This window comes from Sinocyclocheilus grahami, unplaced genomic scaffold, assembly GCF_001515645.1.
Source record: "Sinocyclocheilus grahami isolate Dianchi unplaced genomic scaffold, SAMN03320097.WGS_v1.1 scaffold261.1, whole genome shotgun sequence".
In the NCBI taxonomy this organism is placed as follows: Eukaryota; Metazoa; Chordata; class Actinopteri; order Cypriniformes; family Cyprinidae; genus Sinocyclocheilus; species Sinocyclocheilus grahami.
Window position 1 is genome coordinate 543899 of NW_015505440.1, and position 14062 is coordinate 557960.

Sequence of the window (14062 nt, forward strand, 5' to 3'; positions counted from 1 at the left end):
GCTCTGCATGTTTTGCACGTCTCTCTTTGTTAACACACCTGATTCAGATCATCATCTCGTTAGAAGTGAGCTCCGTGCATGAACTGTGTTCCGATTGACATGCCCCCTACACAGTGTCCATTGCTCCTTACTCCCTGAGCAGGGGAATCCGTTGAAGTTTACTTCACTTCGGAACATTCATTTACAGATTTGCGCTGCACTGCTGCCTGCAGCGTCTTCACACACACACAAACGAAACTTACTAGAGAAGCTTGAAGTGGGACATAATATACCTCTGTAAATACAATTTAAATTCACGTCTCGCACACTTAAATGCCCTTTGTATGGAACATATACGCTCCCTTCAAACTGGAATCATGGAGGAATATCCGGTAATGTCCACTTCACAGGGCACTTACAGTCAAATATAACAAATGTATGAAGCAATAAGAGAAACATACAAAATGTGCAGAGCGGGGGTACGCGAGGACTGAAAATGAGAACCGCTGTTCTAGACATGCCGAAAATTTGACGCTGCAGCTCTTCTTCTTCATCGTCTCGTCTGATGCACTCACTCAACCAAGCGTTCTAACCACAAACTCGCCCCTCCCCACCCCCCAACCATTCGAATTTCTGTAGGCAGGAATTATTTGTAATGATATTCTAATGAGCCGCTTTGTGATATCACAAAGCCCGGAAAACAAACGCTGTAGTCCAAACGAGCCGTTCGTTGTAGTTCTTGAAAAGGGATTAAAAAAAAAACGAAACATCTCCCTTTGGAGTGGACTTTGAGATTTGTAACTTTCTAGATTTGTAACTTTCTTTTTTTAATGCCCAAACATACACACTACACACTGACTAAAATTAAAAAAGTGAAAAAGCATAATAGGACCCCTTTAATGCTGTGGAAGCCCTAAGAGCTCTTGTATCTTTTTTTTCTTTCTTTATTCTGTGTTTTGTGATAATGATGTAACATAACATGATCTAAAGTTTTTATTGTTTCCTGGTCTGGAGCAGTGTTTATAATAATAATAATATTATTATTATTATTGTTATTGTTATTATTATTTTAATTAGGGGGCAATATTTGCTCCTGATTTTATATTTTAGGTAAAAAAAGATTGATCTCATTTATTAAAATGACGTCTGACTATGCATAATTATATAGGTTGTTGCTTATAAAAATGTATTTGTAAATATATATTTGTCACGAATTCAGTCCATGGACTTCCGTTTATTCAGAGGTCCACCAGAGGTCACCCTTTCCATTTCATTGACTCTCGCACAACACAAACTGTTGCATAGCACCCCGGACTACATATCCCATCATTCTTTGCACGATTTGCACACTGCACTGATTGCACACAGCTGGTGCTAATCACCTCACTCACTATATAACACCCACTCTAACCACATTTCTCTGCTGAGTATTGTTTAGCCTGTACCCCTTTCCGAGTCTCCGTGTTTTCCTTGTTTTGCCTTGCCTGTTTTTGCGGTTTCTGATCTTTGCCTGTTTTCTTGGATTTCTCCCTCTCGTCTCGCCCCTGTGATTCTGTCTGCTGATCGGTGACCAACGCTAGCCCTGGGACTATTCTTGTGTTTTGCCCGCCATATACCTGTTTGCCATTGTTCTTACCCTACCTGTTTACCACGTCTCTTTAATAAAGCCTGCAGATGGATCCACACGTCTCACGTCTTGTCAGCCACGTTACAATATTATTTATAAAATGTAAATGGTATAAATTAATGATAAATTAATAAAATTATAATAATTATATATTAGTTATTAATTATTTATATTGTTATGAATTTATAATAGGATGTTAAATTAAGGAAAAAATAAAGAAATAAATTAAAGTGCATTTTGTTCCCACTATTTGAGCTTTGGGGGGTATTTCTGTTCATTTTGATGGCATTTTTTCCCCCCTGAGCCCATACATTTTATATATATATATATATATATATATATATATACACACACTACAGTATCATGGGTGAGTGAATTCGTTTTTACTTGGATCAGGGACTCAGTCAAGCTGAAACGGCTCTATGTCTGTCAGTAATAGACCACTTTCAAATCCACTTTATCACTACCTTTAAACTACTTTATCATTGTAGAGGGTTCAGTGGTTTTTAATCGGTCCGGTGGGAAGCAAAGTTCTGTTTACAAGTTTCCAGACTCTGCTACATTGTATACTTCTAAGAACAAAAAAAGATGCTAGTTTGAGTTTCTTGCCATTCAGTCTTTAAAACATGTTGTAGAGTTTCTGTGGAACATATAGTCACAAGTATCAACTTTGTATTTAAAAGTAAAAATAAATAGATTTAGAAATTAATAGGCATAACCTGTTGAAGAGTGTAGATCTATACAAAAAAAAGATTTATTTTTCTGAGGAGAATATTTGGAAAAACTGAGATTATAGCAAAAGTCTCCATTTGCTCTTCATTTGATCTCATTGCTTTCTAGGGGAAACAAGTTCAAAAAGAGATCTCATTTAATTAGACTTTGTTGATAGTCTATGGAAGACTATGGAAGACTAATAGTCGCTTGCCCTCTATTGTATTTCTTGGACAGAATTGTCACTGTAATGATCTTTTAGTTTGTTTTCTGACCTTTTGTGTGGTACAAATGAATCTAACTCAAAAAGGATTTGTGTTTTAAACTTCATCGTCTTCTGTGTGTGTGTGTCTCTCTCTCTCTCTCTCTCTCTCTCCAGTAGGAGAAAGGATAAGCTGCGGATCCCAAGTGGCTGGCTATGTCATCTCGCTCCTGAGCTCATCCGTCAGCTCTCCCCAGACACCGCAGAAAACCAGCTTCCTTTCTCCAAACAGTCTGACGTCTTTGCCTTTGGGTGGGTCCCTCTCTGTCCCTCTCTCAGCACTCGTGTTTTCACCCCTCACTGCTTCTTTGCCTTTGTCACTCAGGGGACGAACAGAATCCATTTTATTTACAGAAATAAGCCTGACTTTTTCTCTACACAGTTCATGTGCCCTTATAGCATCAGCATTTGGGGATTTTAATCATTTTTGGAAACCTAAAATATAATAATATTTAATTAGGTATAGTATTTAAAACATACTGCATATTGCAACATATGGCCATAAATTGGATTAGATTTTTTTTTTTTAAAGAAAGTGAATTTTTCGAGCAAACCTTATTATATTAAGCATATTATCTAATGCAATTACATTAACAGATTTTAGTTTAAACTAGTGCTGTCAAACGATTAATCACGATTAATTGCATCCAAAATAAAAGTTTTTGTTTACATAATATATGTATGTGTTCTGTGTATATTTATTATGTATGCATAAATACACATACATACAGTAAATATTTTGAAAATATTTAAATGTATTTGCATGTATATATTTATATTCTATTTTATATTATATATAAATTAGTGCCGTCAAATGATTAATCGCGATTAATCGCATCCAAAATAAAAGTTTTTGTTTACATAATATATGTATGTGTTCTGTGTATATTTATTATGTATGCATAAATACACATACATACAGTAAATATTTTGAAAATATTTAAATGTATTTGCATGTATATATTTATATTCTATTTTATATTATATATAAATTAGTGCCGTCAAATGATTAATCGCGATTAATCGCATCCAAAATAAAAGTTTTTGTTTACATAATATATGTATGTGTACTGTGTATATTTATTATGTATATATAAATGCACACACATAGAGTACAGGTGCATCTCAATAAATTAGAATGTTGTGGAAAAGTAAATCTATTTCAGTAGTTCAACTCAAATTGTGAAACTCGTGTATTAAATACATTCATGTACATTTATATATTTATATTCTTATATTTTATATTATACATAAATATATTTAATACATAAACACAACATATTTTTCTTAAATATATACATGCATGTGTTTATATTTATATATACATAATAAATATAGACAGTACACACATATATATGTGTCTTAAGTCGCTGGGGTATATTTGTAGCAATAGCCAAAAATACATTGTATGGGTCAAAATTATAGATTTTTCTTTTATGCCAAAAATCATTAGGATATTAAGCAAAGATCATGTTCCATGAAGGTATTTTATACATTTACAAAAATTTGTAAATACTGTAAATATATTAAAACTACATTTTTGACTAGTAATATGCATTGCTAAGAACTTCATTTGGACAACTTTAAAGGTGATTTTCTCAATATTTAGATTTTTTTGCACCCTCAGATTCCAGATTTTCAAATAGTTGTATCTCGGCCAAATATTGTCCTATCCATACATCAATGGAAAGCTTATTTATTCAGCTTTTAGCTAATGTATAAATCAAAATTTCGAAAAATTGACCCTTATGACTGGTTTTGTGGTCCAGGGTCACATATTATGTAAATAAAAACTTTTAATTTGTATGCGATTAATCGTTTGACAGCACTAATATAAATATATTGAACATATAAACATAACATATTTTTGTTAAATATATACATGCATGTGTTTGTATTTATATATACATAATAAATATACATATTATACACACATATATTATGTAAACAAAAACTTTTAATTTAGATGCGATTAATCATTTGACAGCACTAGTTTAAACACTTAAATCAATCACTTTAACTGGTCCACTGGCCATATGAAAATACAGCTATAGTATCAAATGGTATGAAAGTAATATCAATCATGAAATCACAATAATACAAACATCTAGATAGACTATGGCCCGTTTAGGATGAGCATTATCACAAAATTGATTCGCTCAGTGCTCAGCCTCCACTAATAAGATTGTATTCACATGAGGCAGCATGCAGAACTGAACCTCCATCTGTACTTATTTCTACCTGACCCGGGCCTTTCCAGAGGGAGTGAGTGTGTGGGCCAAATGAATAAAAGAATGGATGGATGGTTGACGAAACGAAGGAATGCTGCTCTGTTGGGTCCTAACACAATTGCGTCCTCAGCTGTTCTCTCCATATGGAGGCTCTGTCACACTGTCGCTCTATGGGAGCAAAATACAGCACCCACGCAAGCTGTCCAGCTGGTCACACTAAAGGGACATTACCTAGAGGTGACCCCAAAGCAGTTCTCCCTATTGTCCCTTCTGCCTCCTCTTTTCACTTCCGTTGTTCTCTGCGAGTGCCGTGTTTTAATGCAGCAGAGAGTTTGCAGCAGCTGTAGGATATTTTATGCACGTAATGCTCTCATGTTCTGTTTTATGGACTTTTTATGATCATTTATATATATACGGCGTGAACTTTACAATATGTTATGCTAAAAATTGGGCCAAATTCTCTAAATGGCCTTATTCACTAACCACCCACAAGTCATTTCAGTACAAACATGCATCCTTTCGATGTAAATTTGGCTAATTATAGTATGCATTGTTCAGCACTATCTGCTCGGCACTAACAATTTTTGCTTTCTGTGGACGGTAAATGTATTTTTATTAAAAAAGACATGTTTATGCATGCTTTCTAGTGATCATGGCAGTGGTAATTCATCAAATGATGGAGAAACTGGGCATATGTCCAGATGTGGTGTAGACGAGTGCATTTTCAGCATTTTTTAGGAGCCGATTCAGGTGTCTGGATTACAGTGAAGTGGAAAAGTTTCAGTAAAGTACGGCAGATCAGGAAGTCTAGCGCATCTTCTACAAAAACGAACTGAAGGCTGGAATACACCACACAACTTTTAAAATCTGAACAGATTTGAAAACACTAGGAATCATACACTTGACGACTTTGTAAATAGTTACAGAGAAAAAGTGGGCATTATATACTATACTACTGAGGATCACACTACCGGACTTTCAAGTTGTTCCAAACACAACAAATTCACACAGAAACACAGCTTGTTGTTAGCAGGTGAATGACAAATTTAAAACATTGTGTTCTAAAGTCGGCTCCAAATATTGAACATATGTGATATCATCTAACTGGATGGAATCACAGTCTGAAGCTATCTGTGACCATCATTCACTATGCAATTTTCTATGAAATCTGTGGAGGTTCTTCATGGAATCATCAACACCAAAAATAGATTTTTTTTTTACATTCACAATTATACGGATATATTTAAAAACAAAACGTTTTCATTTCAAAATGCTCTCTGTCCACACTAGTGTTGCTCGTCCGCACTGACCTCTATATGCATAAAACGGCAGGCACAACAATGCTGGTGCATCCATAGATATACATGATTGTGATGATGTGTCACGTGACTAAATGTGTCATCATTTTCACAGTCCACACTACAACACAAAAACATCTTTTAACAAAAACACTGTCTCATTGTGCACAAAGGGCCAAAACAGAAAAAAAGATACATTTTCAAATGTATCTGAATTAATGTGGACATAGCCAAAGAGTGTATCATCGGGTACAAATGCAATTCTCAAAGTGAATTCTCCCTCTCAGTACTGCAAAAGCCATCTCAATTACATTGATTTTGTTTTTCTCACCAATCGCAGCAAGCTGCACATTTTACTTTTGGTTTTAAATTGCAGAGCTCTGATGATTGGGCTTTTCAGCAGCGCTCTCCATTCAATGATTGTTAATTAGCTCTTAAGTGTGGTTTAGTAAACTTTAACATGAGCACGCCCTTTAGAGCAGAATAGAGCAGTTTTTCAGCAGTCAACAGCACCTCAAAGTCATTTATTAATTATCTTGGATGACTTCTAACTAAGTCGAAATGCAAATGACGTAATGTACTAGGAGTGCTTTAAAGCTTTTGAACTGCTATTTTGCTGGCCCCTCAGGAAGGCCCGTCCACGTGCACACACACACACACACACACACATATGCTTGTGACTTGTGAGTAGTTCCATCTGACTTTTTGTTCTTCTTAAATTAAAAAAATTATAATTAAGATCTATTTATATAATTTGTGATTTTAATAAAGGTGTCATTTGACCCATTTACAAACTTTTTTTTTTCAGAGAAAGAGCTATTTCACTGTTTTAGGCACATTTTCAAAAGTGACGTGCCATGTGGCCAAGTATGGTGACCCATACTCTGAATTAGTGGTCTGCATTTATCCCATCCAAAGTGCACACACACACAGCAGTGAACACACACACACCGTGAACACACACCCGGAGCAGTGGACAGCCATTTTTTTGCTGCGGCACCCGGGGAGCAGTTGGGGGCTCGGTGCCTTGCTCAAGGGCACCTCAGACGTGGTATTGAAGGTGGGAGAAAGTGCTATACATTCACTCCCCCACCTACAATCCCTGCCAGTACGAGACTCGAACCCGCAACCTTTGGGTTACGAGTCCGACTCTCTAACCATTGTACACAGACTCATAAACTTGTACACAAATACGTGGTAAAGAACTCCTGTTGTTCTTAAATTATGCAAATTATAATTACGATTTATTGATTTATTCATCATTATATGATATATAAAACTATGTATAAACATTTTTATCAATTTATGAACCAATTTATGATATTTTAATAGTTTTCCCCCCTAAATACTGTAAGTCAGAGCATTCAGAAATATACTAATAAATTATTAAATGTATTACAATTTTGAAAGTGTATATATACACTAGTATTTTTAAAATGTAAAATCTTAATGAAGCATATTACATTTATTAGGATTTGGAGATTTTTTTCATTTAATTTTGAATAATTTTAGGAAAGACATTATTTGGCCACTTTACAAACTTTTTGTTTTTAATAGTTTTTACTGTATTTTTATGTTTATACTCTATATTTTCAGACATTTTGCCCTCACAAGTGAGTGAAACAACACTCAGAGTCTCATTTATAGATATAAAGTTTCCTTTTTTAAAAGTTCTTCATGTAGTTATATTTTATTTTATATAAATATATTTTAAGACATTGTTTAGCCCATTTACAAACCTTTTTTTAGTTGCTTTTAAGAGGTTTTTATTATATTAATGACAACTTTTTAAACATTTGTCCCTCACAAGTATAGAGAAACCAGTACATGCATGCACACACACTAACATTCACGTGTCGTGTCTTTCAGCACTATCTGGTACGAGCTCCATGCGCGCGAGTGGCCCTTTAAGAATCAGCCAGCTGAAGTCATTATCTGGCAGGTGGGAAGTGGAATGAAGCCCATCCTCACTCAGATCGGCATGGGCAAAGAGATATCCGTAAGTACTATACACATACACCTCACATGCTGAAGAACTCTTACAATTGTCAACTTTTCACACACAAAGCTGTCAAATATAGTGTATGTGTCATATGAACCACTTTTACTGTGCTTTTGTGGTTTGAGCATGACAGTCCCAAAGGAGGCTGTCCAGTTTATTTTCATTGTAAAGAAAAAACTGACCTGGACATGCTTGACTAAAGCATTAAGCCGCAAGGAGCCGTGGTTTACAGTGAATATATAACAGCTAAGGGGTGCTGTTAGGGGCCTAAATCCCCCTTACCTGTTATGAATTCACTGTAAACTTCACAGGGCTTATTGCTTTTATAAAACGGTTATTCCATACACGTAGCAAGGTTTCACAAAAATAAAATGTAAAGATATTAATAAAAACATTATTCTTCTGCCGAACAATGTAGTTTCTCAAAAACGGTTGTGGTTGCAACAAAGTGGCTGCCGAGCAACACACATATTTAGAAACGAAGAGGTGTTTGTAGAGTAATTTACAACAGCTTTGAATGCAGCTCAACCAATCAGAATCAAGTACTGGACCTATCCATTTTATAATGGCTTTTAGATCACGTCAAATCAGAACCTAGTACTTGATCAGATTCTTCTTTCCCGTGCAGGACATCCTGCTGTTCTGTTGGGCGTATGAACAGGAAGAGCGACCCAGCTTCTCCAAGCTCGTGGAACTACTGGAGAAACTCCCGAAACGCAACCGTCGCCTGTCTCACCCAGTACACTTCTGGAAATCAGCTGAGTATGTGAAATGAGCTAAGCTAAAGTCAAAACCGCCTGTTTATAAAATAAACTTTAAAGAAACAAAAAAAACGCAAAACAATCGTAAGGTAGCGTTACAATGGAGTCAGCGTGACTGAGAGAGTCACTACTGGATGGTGCATGTATTCTGCTGTATTTAGCGACGTTTCCTTAACGCAGTGATCATTTAGCATATTTAGAGCGCACACACAGTATTTTCTGGTGTATCCTTTGGTCATGAAAGGGAGATGTTTTCTTCTCTTTTTTGTTGCTAAATGTTTGATCTGTTTTGCATATATCAACTGCTTGTGATTATTTCTCATTATCTTGAATGAGTCTACTTTCAGTGAATGTTGTTTTCTTTCGTTGAACCTCTGCAATGCATTTTTATAAACAACTGAAACTAGTGTGATTCGAGTTTTCGCCTGTATTGTTTTTTTTTAAATTCTTTTTGAATTTAGTCATTGGATGAATGTATTTATTTTTTCGATTCTGAGAAATGTACCCTTTGGAGTTGTTTTACACTTGTTTGTTTTCTCTCATTCACGCTGTATCAGTGTTTCTCAGAATTCCATCCCGTCGTTCGAATTTTCGGATCACAAAGCTTTACCGCAACGCAGGGAGGCGCGTATTCCGAGAATGTGAAGAATTTTTCTCCCTTCCTGTCGCACTGTAGATACAGTATCACTCATTTACTCGCGCCGTCAACATCGTTCGCGCGACGGCGCCGTAATCGAACGTGCCGTCACGACTCGAGGCACGTACGGTATGTATATAATCGACACTTGAATTGTATCATGCCTAACTGTGACAAAAACAGAATTACCTGGGGGTAAACTGCTATTCCTGAGCCTACAAAGAAAAAGGGATGGATATAACGGACTGTATCTATCTATCACACTTACGAACCTTTTCTTATCAGTGCATACTTACGAATGTTTTTGCATAATTTAAAGCTTTGCGTTGTTTGTACTAGGCTACACATTGTTATATTGTAGAGATTATACAGTACCATGAGTAATAGTGCACTATTCTCCACGACGGCATTTGTATATTATTCTAAATCACATCTCATTAATATGACTGTTGCATGTTGCAAGTTCTGGAGTGTCCATGTTGTAACACGGAACGGTGATCATGTCAAAACGAGTGTGAAGGTTGGTGTCGCTAGCTAGGTATGGCTTAAACCGAACCGCTATCCCGCTTTCTCCACCATGCACTCTGGGTACAGACAATCTGCTCACTTGTAAAGCCATGGTTTTTTGGGTCATAAACGGTGCCAGTGCTCACAAACTTGTTGCTGCTGTTATTTTTTGAAGTGCTCAAGTATATTTTAGGATCACAAAAATACAGATGTTGTTAAGTGGGCGTTTATATTTGTACGGTCGACCGTTTTTACATGCATGAGAACATTTTAAGGGGATCTGTCCCCTCGAATTCAGAACCAGACATAGTAGTTTTACAAGCTGTGACTAAATACAATGACGGCATTTGTGAGAAACTAAGAAAGTAATACAAAATTATATTTAAAGTCTAGTAAGGCACAATTTTAAAGCTACAAGTAAAGAACTGTGCTATAACGTTTATATATTTTTTGAAACAGGGCTACGAGGACGTGTCGGGACAGTGTTTTTACACTGGGAATGATGGGAAATCGTGAGAAGATGGGGTCTTGTTAACAACCATTATTAGCAGCTTCCATATCAGGCCTATTTAACAGGCTGTAGATTTTGCTTAATAATCTGTTGGTGTAATTAATATTCCAATCACTCAATCCGACCTCATTGTCATGTATTATATTTCTGCTCCATTATGAATGTATGAATTGTTCTGTGTGTATGTGTGTGTGCATTGTTGTTAGCATTGTTTTCCTTTTCTTTTTTTCTTCCTATCCATCCATGCATTTCCTCGGTGGTCGTTGATTATTTATCAACACTTCTCCATCACTCTGGTTTACGTTTCTTTTCTGATATTGTGTACGCGTCTTCGCAGATTTCTTTGATGGCCTCCATGTCATGATTGAGTTTTTGTATTATGTATTTGTTGTAAGTATATATAAAGCTTGTATTTACTGATGCCTTATGGTCCATGGCTTAGCGACTGGTACACATCACAAGCTCTTTCTTTGCACTCATCCTTTATGAAAATATATGAAAATAAAAAGGTGTTGATTTTGGACTTTTGTTTTTTGTTCGTCATTTCTTTTTACTCCTAGTCATGATTCATGTTTTATGTTGATAAAAAAAATCTATATTACATTATTTAAAAGCTTTAAACCTGAAAAGTTCTTAAGTGGTTACCGTAAGTAAAGAATGATTTGATTATAATTATTTTAACGAGTTGGATCAGGAACAGAACAAAGTTTAAAACCTTTCACTTAAACTAAGGTCACAATTTTGTATAACCACCAAAATAAAAGTGACTAAACTGCATCATAAATATCTGATAAACTTGATAAATTTAGAAAATGTCTGTATTAAACATTTTGCTAATTAGATTTATATCTAATTTATCCTACGAATTCATAACTGTGGTTTATACAGATTGGAGATAAACATGGTTTAACAGGTTAAAAGGAAAATTCAGTCGTCATTTACTCTCCCTCTTGTTGTTCCAAATCTGTATGAGTTTCTTTTTTCTGTTGAGCACAAACAAAGATATTTTCAAGAATGCATTGTGGGTAACCGAAGAGTTGACGGTTGCCATTGACTTCCATCATACAGAAAAAAATACTATGGAGGTCAATGGCTACCATTAACTAGCTGTTTGTGTTCAGCAGAAGAAAGAAATTCATACAGGTTTGAAATGACATGAGGGTGAGTAGATGATGACATTATAATTTTTGGGCAAACTATCCTTTTAAAACCTTTGATATATCACTTTTTGGTTAAACAGAATGCCCAAGACACTGCAAAGGCTCAGCATCCAGTGGTAACAATTTTGTGTATTTAAAGAGACAGTTCACACAAAAATTAAACTCTGTAATTTTACTCTCATATCGTTCAAAAACGAGTAAGATTCTTTGTAAACAAAATGTGAGTTCTGAATAATATACAGTTTTTTTTTCTTCATGCACTTTTTCTGTTCCACAGAATAAAGTAAGTCATATGTATTTGGAATGATATGAGATACAATTTTCATTTTGGGGTGAACTATCGCTTTAAGGATCTAGGCAGCAAACGCCACCTGACTGCAAATGTCAAACATCACATCTTCATTGGCTAGTCTTTCTAATGAGAGAAATATCTGCTCCTGTTGCTCCCAATTTCTCCCTCAGCTGATGAGTTTATTTAGGTCAAATCACTGTTTAAAAAGTGAAATGAGGTGAGCCTAAAACTCACTACAAATACGTGGCTCAAATGTATGGGATTACATCTCTGCCGCAATTCTGTGCACGAAAGATCATATTTTGAGTATGCAAAAGTGCATTTTGCATGCACGCGAACTGAGTTTTGTGGAGAAAATGTTTGTCTCGCAAAGAAGAAAGTATTTTGAGCGCACGAAAATCAATATTGCATTTAAAATAAGTTTTTGGATGTGTGCAGACACTCTTTTGCGCGTGCAACGTTTCACCAGCTTGCTCGCCTGATGCCCGCCCTCAGTGCTCTCTAAATGCCAACAGCTTGCTTGCTCAACACAACCCAGCGTTACAATATGCCATAATTCCAGCCAATCAGAGATGAGGCTGCTAAATTCTGATTGGCTGTCTTGACAACCAATCACAACATTCCTTGCATTACTTCGACAGCAGAAGAGGAAAGATACAGTGCATGAATATACCTGAATAGAAGGCGTTTTTCACTTCCAGCCTTCTTGAACAATAATATATAGATTATAAGTGATTAAATGCAAGACTAATAGTGGTTATTAAGATTGATGTTGTTTGGAATTGGTAAAATGTGCTTGGAAAAAAATATAATCAGAATATCAACTTGCATAATAATTATGCATGCACTGTATTTTTTCCTCTTCTGCTGTCGTGGTAATGCAAGAAATGTTGTGAGTGGTTGTCAAGGCAGCCAATCAGAATTTAGCAGCCTAGTCTCTGATTGGCTGGAATTATGGCATATTGTAACGCTGGGTTGTGTTGAGCAAGCGAGCTGTTGGCATTTAGAGAGCACTGAGGGCGGGCATCAGGCGAGCAAGCTGGTGAAACGTTGCACGCGCAAAAGAGAAGGTCTGCACACATCCAAAAACTTACTGTAAATGCAAAATTGATTTTCATGTGCTCGAAATACTTTTTTCTTTGCGAAACGAATGTTTTCTCCACAAAACTCAGATCACGCAGAATTGTCTAAGCCTATACAAATGGGGCTTAATGACATATTTTAAATATTGTGGATTAATATTAATATTTTAAATATATAAAATATGATTAATAGTAGTTAAATTATGTAAGTATTATGCTTCAATTTTATAATATAATATAAAATAAATATTTTATACGTATATAATGCCTCATCTAAGTACAATTAGTTAAGAATGTCAATGCAAAACAGATGATCTAACAGTGCTTATAACCTAAATTGGCTTAAAACAAATTGGCTTTTTAAAAAGCCTTGGTTTCACTCATCACATAGTAATCACACAAAAACTGGCCTGAAGAAATATGCAGAGAACAAACTGACCTGAAACCTCCTTCAAGAAGCACCTCTGAGATCCTCCAATTACAAGCAGATAAACTAATTGAATTCCCTGGATCAGAGTCAGATGAGGGTTAGTGGTTTAGAAAGACCCATGGAGAACTATCTTAAAATACCATAAATTGCCAAACCACACAAGATTATTAGCAGGGGATGCCTAATTGAATCAGGAGCAGTGAGCAAAGGAAGCGTGTGGTAAAGGAAGTGAAACTGGATGTCGCAATTAGCTGTCTTGTCAGTGCACACAGATATGCATGCTGTCTATATTTAATATTAATTTTACAGTATATCTCTTTCAAAACCAAGTGAGCTGACTACAGAGAGAGCATTTTAAGGCATCATAAACATGTGTGAAGGCTTTTCAGAAAGGTCCTGAACAAGCTAAACAAGGTCTGAACGGTTACTAGGAAGCTACAGGCAGGTGAGTTTTAATTAGGGTTAGAGCTGAACTCTGCAGGGCTGCGGCTGTCCAGGACCGGAGTTCGCCACCGCTGTTCTATGGCATCGCTTCAAGAACCTTTTGAAGCACCTTTATTTTTAAGAGTGTA

At 35.9% G+C, this 14062-nt stretch overlaps 1 protein-coding gene across 6 annotated transcripts in view; it reads left to right on the forward strand.

Annotated features, from left to right (window-relative positions):
• The window catches only part of ksr2 (kinase suppressor of ras 2), a 93080-nt gene extending 82039 nt beyond the window's left edge, over positions 1–11041 (forward strand). For 5 of the 6 annotated variants that reach the window (XM_016290646.1, XM_016290647.1, XM_016290648.1 and 2 more), the window contains exons 19-22: positions 2697–2831; positions 7978–8107; positions 8739–8872; positions 10475–11041. In XM_016290646.1, coding sequence (XP_016146132.1) covers positions 2697–2831; positions 7978–8107; positions 8739–8872; positions 10475–10550 — 475 coding nt within the window. In that variant the 3' untranslated portion in view covers positions 10551–11041. Of the gene's footprint in view, positions 1–2696; positions 2832–7977; positions 8108–8738; positions 8925–10474 lie in introns of those variants that run through there. The other variant, XM_016290651.1, reaches the window with a different exon arrangement.
• Positions 11042–14062: the final 3021 nt, after the last annotated feature.